The 17,666-nt window shown below is 62.4% G+C and overlaps 1 protein-coding gene across 1 annotated transcript in view; it reads left to right on the forward strand.

Annotated features, from left to right (window-relative positions):
* Window positions 1-2,197: 2,197 nt before the first annotated feature.
* The window catches only part of SSPO (SCO-spondin), a 51,503-nt gene continuing 36,034 nt past the window's right edge, over window positions 2,198-17,666 (forward strand). The window contains 33 exon segments of the mRNA XM_070787140.1: window positions 2,198-2,247; window positions 2,348-2,608; window positions 2,997-3,079; window positions 3,202-3,381; window positions 3,612-3,856; window positions 3,966-4,065; window positions 4,670-4,828; window positions 4,919-4,998; window positions 5,293-5,445; window positions 5,732-5,903; window positions 6,082-6,322; window positions 6,685-6,829; window positions 7,714-7,831; window positions 8,399-8,574; window positions 8,659-8,886; window positions 9,061-9,226; window positions 9,409-9,643; window positions 10,582-10,771; window positions 10,892-10,986; window positions 11,242-11,498; window positions 11,842-11,976; window positions 12,861-13,057; window positions 13,182-13,309; window positions 13,396-13,505; window positions 13,831-13,980; window positions 14,100-14,196; window positions 14,281-14,450; window positions 14,650-14,883; window positions 15,063-15,247; window positions 15,249-15,284; window positions 15,721-15,970; window positions 17,155-17,246; window positions 17,336-17,567. Of these exon segments, the coding sequence (XP_070643241.1) occupies window positions 2,198-2,247; window positions 2,348-2,608; window positions 2,997-3,079; window positions 3,202-3,381; window positions 3,612-3,856; window positions 3,966-4,065; window positions 4,670-4,828; window positions 4,919-4,998; window positions 5,293-5,445; window positions 5,732-5,903; window positions 6,082-6,322; window positions 6,685-6,829; window positions 7,714-7,831; window positions 8,399-8,574; window positions 8,659-8,886; window positions 9,061-9,226; window positions 9,409-9,643; window positions 10,582-10,771; window positions 10,892-10,986; window positions 11,242-11,498; window positions 11,842-11,976; window positions 12,861-13,057; window positions 13,182-13,309; window positions 13,396-13,505; window positions 13,831-13,980; window positions 14,100-14,196; window positions 14,281-14,450; window positions 14,650-14,883; window positions 15,063-15,247; window positions 15,249-15,284; window positions 15,721-15,970; window positions 17,155-17,246; window positions 17,336-17,567 (5,350 nt within the window).

Raw genomic sequence — 17,666 nt, forward strand, 5'->3', positions numbered from 1 at the left:
AAAGCCTTGCCACTGGGACACCACCCCAGTCCCTGAAAGCTCCCCATATCCCATCCTCCTCCATCCAAACTGTGGGCTGGTTCTTCCAGGCCTCCCTCCCTAACCTCCTTCTCCAGTCTCTTCAGGTTCCCTAGAGCAGGGCATGGGGAGGGAGGTTGGCTCTTGGAGCAAAGAGCAGGCTCCCCTGACTGTACCCCCCCATCACTCGGAGGGGATCCTAGGGGACAGAGAGGCACGGTGAGCCACAGGGCCACACCAGTGTTTCTTGATGTCTAGGATGATGGAGACAGGGACAGGGTACCTGGAGGAGCGCAGGGTTCCTCGGGGTCAGCTGTGAAGGGCCCTTCTACCTTCCCTTCTGGATGCGCTGCTTCAGCCAGCAGGGCCGGGCCTGCTCTCTAGACTGCAGGATGGCCCTGGGAACAGAGCACACGGCCCGTGTGCCTGTGCAAGGCCAGAGCACCCGCGTGAGTCCTTGTAACACCTGCAGCAGAGTGTGAGGGCGTGAGGTGCCGGAGGGTGTGTCCAGGTATGCATGTGTGAAAGCTGGGGACAGCTGGGTGTCCAGGTCCTGACCTGGGACCTTTCCAGAGACCCCATCCAGGAGCTCCTGGAGAGATTCACTGCATTCCCTTTTGGCCCAGAAGAATGCCTGGCACGGCTCTGGTTCCTGACAGCCACCTCCTCCTCCCACCACCACACACACACACCCCCACAGGTGCAGTGATTGTGGGGGATGTTTGGAGTCAGGCACATCAGGCTTGGGGGCTGGAGGGTTATGGGATACCAGGCCCAAGGCACTTTCTGGCCTGGGTGTCCTGGGAGCTGGTAACCGGTAACCAGGATGTAACCAGGATCCCCCTGGGGACCAGTAACCAGGATGTAACCAGGATTCCCCTGGGGAGCGAGCTGCTGCTGGCTTCTAACCGGATGCTCCAGATTATTCCATCCGGTTGCCTGGCCCCCAGGGCTGGGAGAGCTGTCTCCAGGGCCCCTCTGCCTCCTGCAGTCCCCCCTTCCTACCCCAAACACTCTTCCTTGAGGCTGGCTGTCATTGCCCTGTCTGAGCTTCCTGGTTCTGGATCCCATGAATCCTAGGGGACCAGGGTGGACCCAGCTGGCCACACGTCATCACCCTCACTAAGAAGTCAGACCTTACAGAGGGACCCCTGGCCCCAAACAGTCCAACCACCCTGGAAACCCCATTCCTTCTGCTCACCGACCCTCGTTTCTGGAGTGCCTGGTTTGTGGGGTTGCGGGGGCAGGAGATACAGAAAAGGGACAGGGGAGAGGCTCAGATACTCTGGACTTGAGGGCCGGAAGGCGGTGGCCTTGTGACTCAACCCTGGAGTGGGTTCATGGCTCCCCTTGAGAATCTAATAGAAGTTGTGGAACTGTCATCAGAAAAGCACTCACACACACAATTTCAAAGTATTCATGGAGCCCCTGTCCCACCCGCCATGATTTCCTGGAGGCCCTGAGGTTTTTACTAGTAAGGAAACTGAGGCCCAGAAAGAGTGTGGTTTGTCCATGTCCACAGTAGTTGGTGGTAGGGCTTGAGAGTGTGGGCTATCAGAGGCCCAGAGTATCTGGCTGTGGCCCCTCATTACACACACAGACACACACACACACACACGTGGATCCCCTTATTACACACACACACACACCAGGAAGGGCACTGTTTCCAGGGAGTGTGGGCTCTCGGAGGCCCAGAGTTTCACACATACACACACATACCCCCCAGGAAGGGCACTGTTTCCAGGGAGTGTGGGCTCTCGGAGGCCCAGAGTTTCACACACACACACACATACCCCCCAGGAAGGGCACTGTTTCCAGGGAGTGTGGGCTATTGGAGGCCCAGAGTGTCACACACATACACACACACACACACACCCCCCCCCAGGAAGGGCACTGTTTCTAGGGAGAGTTGGCATTGGAGGGGACCATGCCATGTGTAGGCAGGTCCAATGTGTTTCTGGGCAGCTGGTGCTCTGGGGCACAGGGCTGAGATAAAGCCTGCCCAGTCTCCCAGGCCTCGCCCTCACTGCCTCAGGCTGCCTTGGACCCTCGAGGCCAGGCTGCAGCAGCCACCAGCTTGTGGGGGGCCGGGGAGCCCTGGCCTGGCCTCTCTGCATCCCTGCCGCAGCACGGCCTCCACAGAGCCTCAGAGCCCCCCGACAGGTGACCGGGGGTCACCATGCTGCTCCCTGCCCTCCTCTTCGGGGCGGCATGGGCACTGGCTAATGGGTAAGGAGCCCACCTCAGGGCCTTCTCTTCCCGCCCCGAGATTAGGACCTTCTGGGGTGGCCAGACTCCCTCCTCATCTCCCTCAGCCAGCTTAAGTCAGCCTCCTCTTCGGTAAACTCTCCCAGGGAGTGGGGTCGCGGGACAGGGCCTCTCGGGCAGAGGGGGACGGTGGTCGCAGCTGTTGGTCCTCGTCCGTGGGCAGGCGGTGGTGTGAGCAGACAGAGACCGTCCTGGTGGAGGAGGAAGTCACCCCCCGTCAGGAGGACCTGGTGCCCTGTGCCAGCCTCCAGCATTACCAGCGCCGGGGCTGGCGGCTGGACCTGACCTGGAGTGGCCGTGCGGGGCTCTGTGCCATCTACAAGTGAGCGACGAGGAGCCCGCTGGGCTGGCGAGAGCAGTGGGGTGACCTCCTGAGAGTGGGGGAGGACTGGGGGGTGGCCTGGTGATGCAGGCATTTGGCAAGCAGGTCCGGGGTGGACTCAAGGGGGGCCAAATTGGGGAATGGGGTGGTGGATGAGTGGGCACATCCATGGGCAGTGCCGGGCAGGGTCAAGATGCCTGCTGCCTCTGCCTACCCCTCAGTCTGCCTTCCTGAGATCATTCTCGCTTTGGAAATTGACACCAAGAATGGAAAATTACACATTAAAGCCTCTTAGAGAGCAGGTGACCAGAGGCAATGTCCCAGGCCATTCCCAGGGATGGGGCTGAATGCTGCCATCTTGTTCCCTCCCCCTGCTCCATGGACCCAGACCGCCAGAGACCCGGCCTGCTGCCTGGAACCGGACAGTGAGGGCCTGCTGCCCAGGCTGGGGGGGCACCCACTGCACCCTAGGTAAGCACCCAGGATCAGCCCAGATCCGGGGTTTCCTGGAGGCAGCAGGCTGCCTGGGGAGGGAAGCCGGGTCCAGGCGGAATATCTGGGTCCACCCCATTCTCTCTTTCCATCCACCGCAGCCCTTGCAGAGGCCAGCCCTGAGGGCCACTGCTTTGCCACCTGGCTGTGCAACCTGGGGGCAGGCTCAGTGAATGCGTCTGCAGGAAGTCTGGAGGAGTGCTGTGCCCAACCCTGGGGACACAGCTGGCGGGATGGCCGTTCCCAGACCTGCCACAGCTGCTCCAACCACAGTCGACTGGGTGGGTCCGCAGAGTTCCAGCCTGCGTGAAAAGCACAGCCCCAGCCAGGACCCTGTCCCCGACAGGCACCCCACTTAGAATTCTTGAGCTCTGGATCCCTCTGTGGAGCCCACTGCCCTCTTTGCTCAGAAAAGCCGCCCGCCACTTTTGGTCACCGTTGGTAACCGCGCACTGACCACCTCCACGCCGCTTCCTGCGCTCAGAGGTCACCGTTGGTGTATCTCCCCCAGGCAGCACACCCTCCCCAGCCATCCTGCAGCCCCTGGCGGGGGCTGTGGCCCAGCTCTGGAGCCAGCGCCAGCGTCCCTCGGCCACCTGCGCCACCTGGTCCGGCTTCCACTATCGCACCTTCGATGGACGCCACTTCCACTTCCTGGGCCGCTGCACCTACCTGCTGGCGGGTGCGGCTGATGCCACCTGGGCCGTCCACCTCCAGCCCATGGGGCATTGTCCCCAGCCTGGGCACTGTCAGCTGGTGAGGAGGGAGATGGATCCGGACAGAGAGAGGGAGCTGGACACAGGAGGAGGAGGGCCACTGACCTTGACACTTCCTTGACGTGTCACCCGCCCCCTCGCCCCCGCAGGCCCGGGTAATGATGGGACCAGAGGAGGTGCTGATCCGGGGTGAAAACGTCACTGTGAACGGGCGGCTGGTACCCGAGGGGGCGTCTCAGCTGCTCCCTGGTAAGGCGGGTGGGCACCAGGAGGTGGCCCAGGGCCCCATTCACTTCTCTGGAACAGTCTGTCTATCCGCAGGGCGTGGGTCAGAGGGCAGCTGAAGTTGGGCAGCTGGGTGGGCGCCTGCAGCCTCCCAACACCCCCACAGCTGTTGGGAGTCAGCATTTGGAGATGAGGGAGCCTGCTGAGATGCCAGGAGGTCGTGGTCCTCATCCCCTACCCCAGCAACCCGCCCCCTCACAGGGTGACCTGGGGAAACTCCCTCTACTCACCCCCACACCCAGGCCTCAGAGGCGGGGCTTTTATGCTGCTAGATGGGTCAGGCTCCTCCCAGAATTCTGTCTTGCCTCTGGTCTGGGGAGTGAGGTAGGGGTGTGTGTGTGTGTGTGTTGTAGTTTACCTGTAGTTTATTCTCAAGAGTGCATCCATAGTGTTCATGAACTTCTCAAAAGAGGTCTGTGATGGGAAACCAGTGGCTTCTGCTTTAAAGGGTGTAGGGTGCAGAACTCTCTAGGATAGTGAGAAGCCCTTTTCTCCTTCCCAGGGCAGTCTGAGCCCTGGTGTGATGGTGGGAGGGGTGGGGCTGTGACTCCCCACTTCTCCTGCCCAGGGCTCAGCCTGCAGTGGCAAGGGGACTGGCTGGTGCTGTCGGGAGGCCTGGGGGTCGTTGTGCGGCTGGACCGGTCCAGTTCCGTCTCCATTTCTGTGGACCAGGAGCTCCAGGGACAGACTCAAGGCCTCTGTGGGGTCTACAACGGCCAGCCTGAGGGTGAGTGGGGGTGAGGCTTGGTTGCTGCTGTGGGAAGGAAGGGGAGACAGGAGTCCCCAGACACAGCCGCTCTGCCTCAACCTCCCCCAGATGACTTCCTAGAGCCTGGCAGGGGACTGGCTGCGTTAGCTGCCACCTTTGGGAATTCCTGGAGACTCCCAGACTCAGAGGTGAGACTGCAGTGCTGGGTTCCCTCGCTTTCTGCCTGCTCACCCACCTGGTCACCAACAAGCTTTGGTTCACTAGCTAGTTATCTAACCTCCTCCCTGTGGGTTCACAGTGATCCTGGCCCCCCACATCCACTTGGGCTTGCCACTCTGCTGCCCTCCACAGTCCCAGGATGTCTGGGCTGGTGGCCATGAGGGTGGGGTCTTGAACCAGCTGCCAGGGCAATGGCCATTTTCCTGATGTCCTGGTTAATATCCCTCATCCTCGCTCCTTGGCCTGACTCCCATTGTCCCTAGCTTGGGTGTCTGGATGCGGTGGAGGCAGCTCAAGGCTGTGAGGACCCCCTGAGGGGCACAGAGACGGGCACGGAGGCTGGCCAGCTTCGGGCTGAAGCCCAGGATGTGTGCCACCAGCTGCTGGAAGGCCCATTCAGAGAATGTCACACCCAGGTATGGATGGGGGTGGAGGTGGCATCAGGCATTAGAGAGGTGACGAGTGCTAGGGTGGTGCCAAACGGGGCCCCTGGTCCTGCCACCAAATTGCTTTGGGGCATGGGTCAGGGCACCCCGCCCCACTTGCCTTGATTTGATCTCTGGGAGATGAGATGGCCCCAATATGTTATCTCTAAGGTCCTTTGCAGCGTTCACATTTTTGATCGTAAAACAAAGGTGTTTGAGAAGCAAAAGGAGGGAGGCGCTGGATGCTGGTTGCTGAAGGGCTGTCTTGTCTTGGCAGGTGCCCCCTGCAGAGTACCACGAGGCCTGCCTCTTCGCCTACTGTGCTGGGGCCCCAGCGGGCAGTGGGCGGGCAGAGCGGCTGGAGGCTGTGTGCGCCACCCTGGCCAGCTACGCCCAGGACTGTGCGGCTAGGCGCATCGCGGTGCGCTGGAGGAAGCCGGGCTTCTGCGGTAGGGCGGCTGCCTGCCCGTCTCTGCCCAGCCTCTGGCCTCCCCTCTCTGTGGAATCCGGGGATTGACCGAGGGCCCTCGCGTGGCTCCTTTTTCCCTGGGGTGGGGTTCCGCCACTGGGCTCTGGCCGGAGGCGGGGAACTCCTTGGGTCTTACAGCCCACTCCTATACCCCGCAGAGCGCCTGTGTCCGGGGGGCCAGCTGTACTCCGACTGCGCCTCGGCCTGCCCGCCCAGCTGCTCGGCAGTGGGGGAGGGAAGCGAATGGAGCTGCGGGGAAGAATGCGTGAGCGGCTGCGAGTGCCCGCCGGGTCTCTTCTGGGACGGCGCCCTGTGCGTGCCCGCCGCCCGCTGCCCCTGCTACCGCCGACGCCGGCGCTACGAGCCCGGGGACACCGTGCGCCAGCTCTGCAACCCGTGGTGGGTGCGCGGGCCTGGCGGGCCCCTTCGCGGGGGGCTGAAGGGCTACCCGTAGGTCACTTCTGATTCCTCTCTTATGCCATCTGCTCTGCAACCTGCCTCCGTTTTGGAGGAGCCTCCCTCGCAAGTGACCTGTGACCTCTCAAGTTATAATTGACTGTCCTGCTTAAAAACCCAGCGGTCGACCTCCATCAGCAGACCTCTAGTCCTAACGGGAGGGAAGGGAGCGCCGGGGGAGGGAGGGGAAACCAGAGTGTTGGGGGGGTGGGGGTGGGAGGGAGTCTCCAGCTCGGTACCACCCCCACTCCCGAACCCCGGCGGCGCGGACCCTGAGCGCGGTCTCTCCGCCCCTGCGCCCGCAGCGAGTGCAGGGACGGCCGCTGGCTCTGCGCGCAGGCGCCGTGCGCCGCCGAGTGCGCGGTAGGCGGGGACGGGCATTACGTCACCTTCGATGGGCGGAGCTTCTCCTTCCGCGGCCGCGCCGGTTGCCGCTTCATCCTGGTGCAGGTGTGCCGCGCGGGCAGACGGCGGGAGCGGAAGCGGGGGGTCGTGCCAGAGTCCTAGGGGCCCTCGTAGGGGTGCTGGTGGGGGTGGGGGAGAGCAGTGACTGTAAGGAAACCGCTGAATAAACGAGACAGCCGTCCGGGGAGACTCTGAGACGGCCCGGCTCCGGCGGGAAGATGGCAGCCGTGCACACCCTCGAGCCTGCCCTCCGGGTTCTCGCCGCCGCCTCAGGTTCCCGTGGAAGTCTCTCTGTCGGCGCCGCCGCAGGCCGGGGGCGCCACGCAGAACCCACCCGCACAGCCCTTTTCTCACAGATGGGACGGCTGGGCTTGTCACACACGCTCCTTCCTGCAAAACGACCCCGGGGGCGGGCGAGGGGCGCAAATAAAGAAGGGTCCGCCTTCGTCCCCAGCCCTCCTCCCCCGGTAAAGTGAGGTGACTTCCCAGGTTCCGACCCGGCACCTTCTTACACACGTGGACACAAACAGGGGCTCCTGCGACGCTCTCATACGTGTGCACCCTTGAGGGCACTCAGAGACGTGAGCATATGTCCCCACAGGGAGGGAGGGGGAGGAGGCATGTTGCCCGAACCTGTGCATGCGCGCGCGCACGCGCGCACACACACACTTCCACATGTGCACGTGCTTACACACACAGTCACACACTTCCACATGTGCACGTGCGAGTCACACATGCCACAGTCACACATCCCAGCCCTTGGTGAGGGTTAAGCCCCTCACCTCATAGAATGTGGCTGGCTGGCAAGCGGTCAGCACAGTTCTGTGGGAGCTGTCCGGGGTGTGGGCTATGGGTGTCCAGTAAAACAGGAGAGGCCCAGGAGGGACCCTCCCGCACCATCCCCACCACGTTCCTCACCATCTGTCCAGGACTTTGCCAAGCGGCAGCTGCTGATTGTACTGGAACACGGGGACTGTGACGCTGGGAGCTGCCTCCATGCCATCTCTGTCTCCCTGGGGGACACCCTCGTCCAGCTCAGGGACTCAGGTAGCCCCAGCTCTCAGGGTTCCTGCCTTCCAGGCCTTCCGCACCCAACAGCCCTCCGGAGTGGCCTCCTTCCAGCTCCCCTCTCCCCGTGGACTCCGCTTCTCTCCAGCACTTTCTGGCCACACTGCCCTGTGGTTCCTGAACCCAAATTCTCCAGCTATACTCCCACAACCGAGGTCACTGTCTCAGCTTTCCCCTCACTCTACCATCTTCTGCCTGCCCCATCTCAGGGGAAAATACAGTTCAAAGGGTTCTGAAGGAGCTGAAAGGCTTCACGGTATACCTAGTCCAGGCAGGCCCTTCCCAGCTCCTCCTGCACACTGACTCCAAGGGCAAAGGCCAAGTGGGTGCCAAGTGTCCCATGGGGGTTGCTCAGGTGGGATGGGTGACTTCCCAGGGGTCACTTTGGTTCCCCTTGCTCAGGGTGAGCGGCCCACTGAGACAGAGCTCCCCACCTCCTACCCTGGGTCCTTCCCTTTCTTAACAGCCCCATCCCGAAATGTGCCTTCCCTCCACCTCATCGGCCTAGCCCAGCCCTTTGTAGGTGGCCCTCTCCTCCTATTCCAGGAGTTGTGCTGGTCGACGGTCAGGATGTGGCCTTGCCCTGGAGTGCAGCTGGGGGCCTCAGTGTCTCCCGGGCCTCTTCCTCTTTCCTGCTGCTGCGCTGGCCTGGTGCCCGCATCCTCTGGGGAGTGTCTGACCCTGCAGCCTACATCACCCTGGACCCCCACCACGCCCACCAGGTGTGCCCAGAGGGTGGATGAGTGGCTGGGCCCGGCTGCTGTGGGCCTGGGTTTGACTGTCCTGTGCCCACTCCTGCGGCCCAGGTGCAGGGTCTGTGTGGCACCTTCACCCGGAATCAGCAGGATGACTTCCTGACCCCTGCTGGCGATGTGGAGACTAGTATCACCGCCTTTGCTAGCAAGTTCCAGGTGGCAGGCGGGGGAACGTGCTCCTTGGAGGCCAGCACTCCGCTTTCCCCCTGCAGCACCCACACTGAGCGCCAGGTTTTCGCGGAGGTAGCCTGTGCCATCCTGCATGGCCCAACCTTCCAGGTAGCCAGCTTGGGGGCACTCGTCCTGTTTGCCCCTGTAAGATGGGATCAATACCTACCCTGCCATCCTTCTGGGCTGCTGGGAGGGCCTCGCTCTGAGCCATGCTGAGCACCAGGAGGTGGCAGTGGGGAATCCATAGGAAGGAGCTGACCCATTTCCTTGTCTCCCTCCAAGGAGTGCCACGGGCTGGTGGACAGGGAGCCGTTCCACCTGCGCTGCTTGGCAGCTGTGTGTGGCTGCACCCCTGGCCGGGACTGCCTGTGTCCCGTGCTTGCGGCCTATGCTCGGCGCTGTGCCCAGGAGGGTGCCCTGCCTTCCTGGAGAAACCAGACCTTCTGCCGTGAGTCTGCTCAGCCAGCTAGCTGCACCCTTACTGCATCCTTCCAGCACAGGGGGATCCAGGGGCTTTGCAGCAGGGGAGGGTCCCAGAAGGATCTCTGACCTCTGCAGATTGCTGGCTTTGCTTTCTTTGGAGGCAAGGGGACAGAGCAGCCCTTGACCTGCATGTGTCTCTGTGCCCAGCTGTCCTGTGTCCTGGTGGCCAGGAGTACCAGGAGTGCGCCCCAGCATGCGGTCGCAACTGCGGGGAGCCTGAAGACTGTGGGGAGCTGGACAACTGTGTGGCCGGCTGTAATTGCCCCCTAGGGCTGCTGTGGGACCCCGAGGGCCAGTGTGTGCCCCCCAACTTGTGCCCCTGCCAGCTTGGGGCCCATCGCTATGCCCCTGGCAGTGCTACTATGAAGGACTGCAACCACTGGTGAGAGCGGAGACCTGTGGGGGGAAGCAAAGAGCTTGGGGGTGAAAAGGTGGAGCTTAGAGAAACAGGGTGACAGATGTGGGGAGGATGGCATGCCCATCAGAGCACTGATAACATCCCTCAGTTGTGGAGCACTTTAGGGCTTATAAAGCACTTTTATGTACATTACCTTATTTACTCTTACTTCTTGTGTGTGTGCTAAGTTGCTTCAGTCGTGGGATTCTATGGACTGTAGCCCTCCAGGGTCCTCTGTCCATGGGATTCTCCAGGCAAGAGTGCTGGAATGGATTGCCATGCCCTCCTCCAGAGGATCTTCCCCACCCAGAGATCAAACCTGTGGTCTCCTGCAGTTTCTTTGCCTGCTGAGCCACCAGGGAAGCCCAATACCCTAATAAAGTAGGAAGTAGAAGAATTGTTGCCATTTTGCAGATGAGAAAACTGAGGTGCAGATAGGCTAAACAGCTTGCAGAGTCACAGAGCTTGTTAATGACTAAGGACAGAACCCAGGTCTCTGAATTCCAGTTGAGTGTGGTCCAGAGGCTCCTCTAAGAGTTAGGACATAAAGAGAAGTTGCAGATCTACAGACACTGTGCCAGAGTCCAGGGTTTGGTGGGTGAGACTTCAGTGAAACCCTTCTCCCACCCGTACTGGGAGTAGGGTTGTTCAGTATCTTGGCCCCTCCCCAAAGCCCAGAGAATGGCCCCTATTGGTGTTGGGGCAGGCTGGCAGTGTGTAATCCCAGGTGTGGCCAGGTGCTTGTCACACTTCTTGTGCTTGGGGCAACTGGGGTTGGGGGTGAGACATTCAGGTATCCAGCATCGGAGCTGGACCTTCCCACAAGGTTAGGGGCTCTGGACCCCCTGGGATCCTTAGGCTGTCCCAGGGCAGGTCAGGGGCCTGGAAGTGAGGTCTTTTCCTTGCCTCCCAACTTTCGGCAGTGTCTGCCAGGAGAGGGGCCTCTGGAACTGCACTGCTCACCACTGTGCTCCGCCCCGGACCTTCTGCCCCCGTGAGCTTGTCTATGTCCCTGGAGCCTGCCTCCTCACCTGTGACAGCCTTGATGCCGACCGCACCTGCCCCCCAGGCAGCCCGGGGGGCTGTGTCTGCCCCCCAGGCACCGTGCTGCTGGTATGTCTGGGAGGGGCTCCGCTAGCCAGTGCCCTGCCCTGGTCCCTGGCTGGGTGTAACTGGCAGGGAGGGGGCACCAGGCAGTCCTCCATGGAGCCCTTTGTCCCTGGCCTCTGCTAGGAGGAACGCTGCGTGCCTCCTGAGCTCTGTCCCTGCCGTCATGGCGGCCAGTGGTACCTGCCCAATGCTACAATCCAGGAGGACTGCAACCTGTGGTATATAGGCCCCGCCCTGTGACCTGTGACCCTGTGACCTAGTGACCCCTGGCTGGGGGTTGGGATGATGGGTGGGGCGGGATATCCAGACAGGCCTGGACAGTGGAAGCTCCCAGCATCTCTCTGACCTGAGGGTTTGTCTGGCGTTGCCTGGAATCCGGACTGCTGCCTCTCTGGCATTCAGCCCATTGCCCCCCGACCCTCTGCAATGGGTCCTGGTCTTCCTGATGGTTTCCTCTCCCCTGTTGCCCACAGCGTGTGCCAGGGTCAGCAGTGGCACTGCACGGGCCAGCGGTGCGATGGACGGTGCCGGGCGTCAGGCGCCCCTCACTATGTGACGTTCGACGGGCTGGCCCTCACCTTCCCCGGGGCCTGCGAGTACCTGCTGGTGCGAGAGGCCAGTGGCCAGTTCATGGTCTCCGCCCAAAACCTGCCGTGCGGAGCCAGTGGCCTCACCTGCACCAAGGCGCTGACTGTGCGGCTGCAGGGCACCGTTGTGCACATGCTCAGAGGTGGCTGTGACATTGAAGGATGACGTGGGCCAGGGAGGAGGGCCTCCACCCGGGTGGCATCACAGCTCTGCGGGAACAGCTGAGGCCTGGGGTTTCACACATCTCCCCACTGCTAGCCATCAGTCCCGGGGTGGGGAGCTGGTGACTCTTCTCTTGGTTGGGAATCCTGATTCTGGAAGGCTCCAGGAAATTAAAGCCCAGAGAGGTCTAACGATTTGCTCCAAGTCACATGGCTGGAGAAGCAAAGGAAAGGCTGGAGGGGAGGGAGGCTGGGAGGGCCTCATGGGGATCTCGGAGCCCCTGGACCCTGAGGCCGGGCCTGAATGCCTCTGCTCCCCCACAGGCAGGGCAGTGATGGTGAATGGGGTGAGTGTGACGCCCCCCAAGGTCTACTCAGGCCCCGGGCTGAGCCTGCACACCGCCGGCCTCTTCCTGCTTCTCAGCACCCGCCTGGGCCTCACCTTGCTCTGGGATGGAGGTCAGCACCCCATCCCCCAGTCATCTGACCCATGCCCTGCAGCTCCCCCCCTACCCTGAAAGTCTTCCTCTTGTGCACATCTGATCGGAGTCTCCAAATTACGCTTTCATCATTACGTCTTTCTGCCTTATGAAAGCAATACCTCCTCGCCAAAAGAAACAGTTGGAAAAAAACCAGCAAGTTTTAGAGAGAAGAAATAAAAAGAAATCTCCTAACAGCCCACCACCCAAACCCAAGCAGTGGGTGATTTAGAAGTAACTTGTTACTGAGAAATCAAAGGAAATCCAAACAGCCCCTGGTGTGGGAAAAGTCATCTGCAGTGAGGCCTCTGGGACTGGAGGGTGTCACAGTCTGTCCTGGACTCGGGAATCCCGCCCTCTGGAGATTTTCCTTACCCCACCTCCAACCTGAGTTTAGTTAAGAAAGTAGGCTCTCACTTCCTGCCCTGAGTCCCCCATAGGTAGGTCTCATGTCTGTCACCGCCAAGCATCTGCCCCAAATGTGAGGGAGCCAGCTCCCCCACTGAGGGGTTGGTACCTTTGTCAGATGGTCAAACCAGCCCACATAATATATGTGTCTAGGTCTTCTCCCCACTCCTTGTAGCTCAGTTAGTAAAGAATCTGATTGCAATGTAGGAGATCCGGGTTCGATTCGTGGGTCAGGAAGATCCTCTGGAGAAGGGCATGGCAACCCACTCCAGTATTCTTGCCTGGAGCATCCCATGGACAGAGGAGCCTGGTGGACTGCAGTCCATGAGGGTCGCAAGAGTCAGACACGACTGAGCGACTAAAGCACCACCACCAGCAGGTCTTCTCCCCACTCCCAGCCCTGAAGAAGGCCCCCAGATCCATCTCCAGAGCCCCCCTGCCACACTCTCTGTCCAGGCACCCGGGTCCTGGTGCAGCTGTCCCCCCAGCTCCGCGGCAGGGTGGCTGGCCTGTGTGGAGACTTCGATGGAGATGCCAGTAACGACCTTCGGAGCCGCCAGGGGGTCCTGGAGCCCACAGCTGAACTGGCCGCCCACTCCTGGCGCCTCGGTCCTCTCTGCCCAGAGCCAGGGGACCTGCCACACCCCTGTGCAGTGAGGATGGCTGGAGAGGGGGGGAGGGTGGAAGGGGGCAGCTGCTGGAACCCGGGGTGGGGGGTGGTTCCAGAGGTGGGGTGCTGTGGAGGGGTCTGGCTGGTCCACAGGGGCATCCCTGCAGGTGAATGCCCACCGGGCTGGCTGGGCCCGCGCCCGCTGCGGGGTGGTGCTGCAGCCGCTCTTTGCCCGGTGCCACGTGGAGGTGCCCCCGCAGCAGCACTACGAGCAGTGTGTGTATGATGCCTGCGGGTGAGAGGGGCAGGCCTGGGGACCCAGGGTGGGTGTGGGTGTGTCAGCAGGGGAGTGGCAGGGGGGCTGACCGCTCCCTCCCACAGCTGCGATTCGGGGGGCGACTGTGAGTGTCTCTGCTCGGCCATTGCCACCTATGCAGATGAGTGTGCCCGGCACGGGATCCACGTGCGCTGGCGCAGCCAGGAGCTCTGCCGTAAGTGTGCCCAGCCCTCGGTCCTCGATACCCCATCTCACCACCTGCTCAGCTCCTTTGGGGATACTTCTGGCCTGAGAGCCATTCATTCATTCATTCATTCCTGGAGTGCTTACTATGAGCCAGACGCTGTCCTAGATGAACCAAACATGCTGAGATCACTGCTCTGTTGCAAATAGCCTTGGCAGGCACCCAGCAAGACATCCACACCATTCATACACCTAGGTGCCCTCCACGGGCCTCACTTTGGGCTGGCTTGCCCACTGCTGTTGCTTCCTGGGGCCCTCGCCCCATGGTGACACAGGCCTCTCTCCTCCACACCCAGCTCTGCAGTGTGAGAGGGGCCAGGTGTATGAGGCCTGTGGCCCCACGTGCCCCGCCACCTGCCACGACCACCGTCCTGAGCCTGGGTGGCCCTGCCGGGCCGTCGCCTGTGTGGAGGGCTGCTTCTGCCCTGAGGGGACTCTGTTGCATGGTGTGTAGGGTCAGAGTGGGCAGAGGGGAGGGGGCTCTGGGTAGGGGGGTGCAGAGGGGCCACAAGGCCGTGGTGATGGGGTGCCCCTTTGGCTGGAGCCCTGCCGTCTTTGCCCTCAGGAGGTGTCTGCTTGGAGCCGGCTGCCTGCCCCTGCGAGTGGGGGGGCAGCTTCTTCCCACCGGGCACGGTGCTGCAGAAGGACTGTGGCAACAACTGGTGAGCAGGGGCGGGGGGGTGCCCCTGTGCCCTGGGCTGCCCAAGCCCAGTGCTGCCGCTGATCCCCGGACGCCCTGTCCTCAGCACGTGTCGGGAAAGTCAGTGGCTTTGTGGGGACGATGGCGGCCGCTGTGTGGAGCCCGGGCCTGGTTGTGCGGAGGGAGAGACCCCATGCCGCGAGAGCGGGCACTGTGTGCCCCACGGGTGGCTCTGTGACAACCAGGATGACTGTGGCGATGGCTCAGACGAGGAGGGTGAGTGTCCTAGGTGGCACTTGTCACTACAAGTGGTGGGTCAGGCCTCCGATGGAAGCACGAGTCCTAGGGCTGCTTCCTAAGCTGCGGGTCCAGTTGCCAGCCGCTTGTGGGCAGGGTTCAACCCTGGTTTCTGATGTTGGGGCTTCTCTGGGGGCCTCTGTGGGTGTCCTGAGCCTGCTGGCCCTCTCTGCCCCAGGCTGTGCCACCCCGGTCTGTGGCGAGGGGCAGGTGTCTTGCAGCTCCGGCCGCTGCCTGCCCCTGGTCCTGCTCTGTGATGGGCAGGACGACTGTGGAGACGGGATGGATGAGCAGGGCTGCCCGTGCCCCCAGGACTCGCTGACCTGTGCCGACGGGCACTGCCTGCCCCCGGCCCGGCTCTGTGACGGGCACCCCGACTGTCCGGATGGTGCTGACGAGGAGTCTTGCCTGGGTTAGTGGTCCCTATCCCGGGCTCCAGCCCACGAGGCATCTGTCTCGTGAGCCCCAACCTGCCTGCCTCCCCTCCTTCACCAATGCAGGTTCCTGCTGAGAAGTGGGCACCTGTGGGCATGTTAGAGAGGGCATCCCAAGGAGCAGTACCCTGGGACCAGCCCCTCTCTCTGGCTACAGGGCAAGTGGACTGCGCCCCTGGGGAGGTGTCCTGCGTCGATGGTACCTGCCTGGGGGCCATCCAGCTGTGTGATGGAGTCTGGGACTGTCTGGATGGTGCCGATGAGGGGCCTGGGCACTGCCCCCTCCCCTCTCTGCCCACTCCTCCTGCTGGTACCTTGCCTGGCCCCTCTGCTGTCTCCTGGGAGACTGCACCTACCCCCCTGGCCAGTGTCGGCCCTGGTGAGCCTCCTGGAGGAAAAGGCATTAAAAAGCTGGCATCTGGAGGCCTGGGATGGAGGGGACAGGGTCTCAGGGGGAGACCTAGGGGCACATGGTGGGGAGTGGGGGAAGGAGCAGGGTCCAGACCAGCTTCCTGGAGACAGCGGAATGAAGGAGGCGAAGGGAGAGAGGACTGAAAAGAGTCCAAATCTTCCCAGGAGTTCAAAGCCGCCTCTAAACGGAGTGGCGTCTTTTGGGAATTCTTGGATGAGGGGAGAGCTTTAGGAAAACCAATCGGTCATCAAAATGCGAGAGGGACTGGACTTGGGGAGGGGCCCAAGGTGGGGGGAAGGCCGGGCGCAGGGAGGGGGCCCGGAGGGGCTTGGAGAGGGGCGGCGGCGGTGGAAGGGCCCGCCGGCCTGCGGGGAGTTGGTCCGCCCCGCCGGGGTCTAGCGAGGACGTCCCCGCAGCGCTGCCCTGCGGCCCCTTGGACTTCGCGTGCGGCAGCGGCGAGTGCGCGCCCCGGGGCTGGCGCTGCGACGGCGAGGAGGACTGCGCCGACGGCAGCGACGAGAGCGGCTGCGACCGGCCCTGCGCGCCGCACCACGCGCCCTGCGCGCGCGGCTCGCACTGCGTGGCCGCGGAGCAGCTGTGCGACGGCGTCCCGCATTGCCCGGACGGCTCAGACGAGGACCCGGGCGCCTGCGGTGAGAGCCCGGGCGCGACACGCGCTGGCGGGCGAATCGCCCTCTCTTCCCACCCCAACCCGGGCGCCCCCGCTAGAGAGAGTGACTTAGGTCTAAGGCATCCGAGCCTGGAGCGAGTTTTGTGCTCCTTGAATCTCTTCTGGGAAACTGAAAACTTCTGCTCGCCCACCCAGCCTGGGGAGGGTGGAGGAGAGTAGAAAGGGCTTTCTGTCTTTGATAAAAAGGCGGCCTAGTGGCTGTGCCGCAGGGGGTGGACCTGTTTGCGGGGGCTCCCCTCAGCCTCTTCCCACCAAAACTGGGGGCTCCTTTTGTGTCCGTGCAAGTCAGATCTTCACTGTCCTGACTACCTGCGGGGGGTGGGGGGGGGGGTGGGGGGGGTGGTGGCGCTGTCCATAGGCTCCATTTGCTGCCCTCCCCATGGCCTGCCTTCCTGCACCCTCCCAAAGGTGTCTCTGAGCCAGGCTGGATCCCCTGTGGTTTTTATCTCATACTTGGCCCCCTCCAGGGTTCCCCTGTGACTCAGTGGTAAAAGAATCATCCTGCAAGGCAGGAGATTTGGGTTCGATCCCTGGGTTGGGAAGATCCCCTGGAGAAGGAAGTGGCAACGGACTCTAGTGTTCTTGCCTGGAGAAGCCCATGGATAGAGGAGCCTGGTGGGCTCTAGTCCATGTGGTCACAAAAAAGTCAGACACGACTGAGAGATTAACATTTTGGGCTTCCCAGGTGGCGCTAGTGGTAAAGAACACTCCTGCCAGTGCAGGAGACACAGGAGACTAGGGTTTGATCCCTGGGTCGGGAAGATCCCCTGGAGGAGGGCATGGCAACCCACTCCAGTACTCTTGCTTGGAGAACCCCATGGCCAGAGGAGCCTGGTGGGCTACAGTCCATGGGATCGCAAAGAGTCGGAAGACTGAAGTGACTTAGCATGCATACAACCCCTCCATGCCTTTGGAGCCCCACCCCTTACAGGCTCCACCCAGCTGTCCCCTTGCAGGGGTCTCTTCCCCTGTGATTTGACTCCCCAATTGTGCCCGAACCCTCAGTGGCTCTGGGATGGGCTCCCTGCCTGTCTCCAGGGTGAGGACAGGGTGGGCATGCTGTTCCCCTGATGGAGGCCAAGTCTGATGAGGGCTGGGGACGTGGCTCTCCCTTCCACCTAAGTGTTTTCTCTTCTCTTCTCTCAGAGAGGCTGCAGGCCCCAGGAGGCCCCAACCGGACAGGGCTTCCCTGCCCAGAATACTCCTGCCCGGATGGCCTCTGCATCGGTTTCCAGCAGGTGAGGCTGGGGAGCGGGTGGTGCGGCAGGCCAGAGCCCCCAGTGCCATCAAAGCACGAGTCGCCCTGACCCTGCTGTTCTGACCCCAGGTGTGCGATGGGCAGCCCGACTGTGAGCTGGCGGGGACAGCAGGGCCCTCCCCAGAGGAGCAGGGCTGTGGGGCCTGGGGGCCCTGGAGCCCCTGGGAGCTGTGCAGCCGGACATGTGGGCCCGGGGTGCAGGGCCGGAGTCGCCGCTGCTCGCCCCCGAGCCTCCCGGTGCTGTGGCACTGCCCCGGCCCAGAGCGCCAGACTCGGGCCTGCTTCGCGGCCGCCTGCCCAGGTAAGGGGTCGCTTGGGTGCCAGGAGCCCAGTGTGGCGGGTGGGGCCTGTGGAGAGCAGGGGGGAAGAGGAGGAGGGCGCTGGGCCTCCCCCAGCCTCA

Source organism: Bos indicus, chromosome 4, assembly GCF_029378745.1.
Source record: "Bos indicus isolate NIAB-ARS_2022 breed Sahiwal x Tharparkar chromosome 4, NIAB-ARS_B.indTharparkar_mat_pri_1.0, whole genome shotgun sequence".
Lineage (NCBI taxonomy): Eukaryota > Metazoa > Chordata > Mammalia > Artiodactyla > Bovidae > Bos > Bos indicus.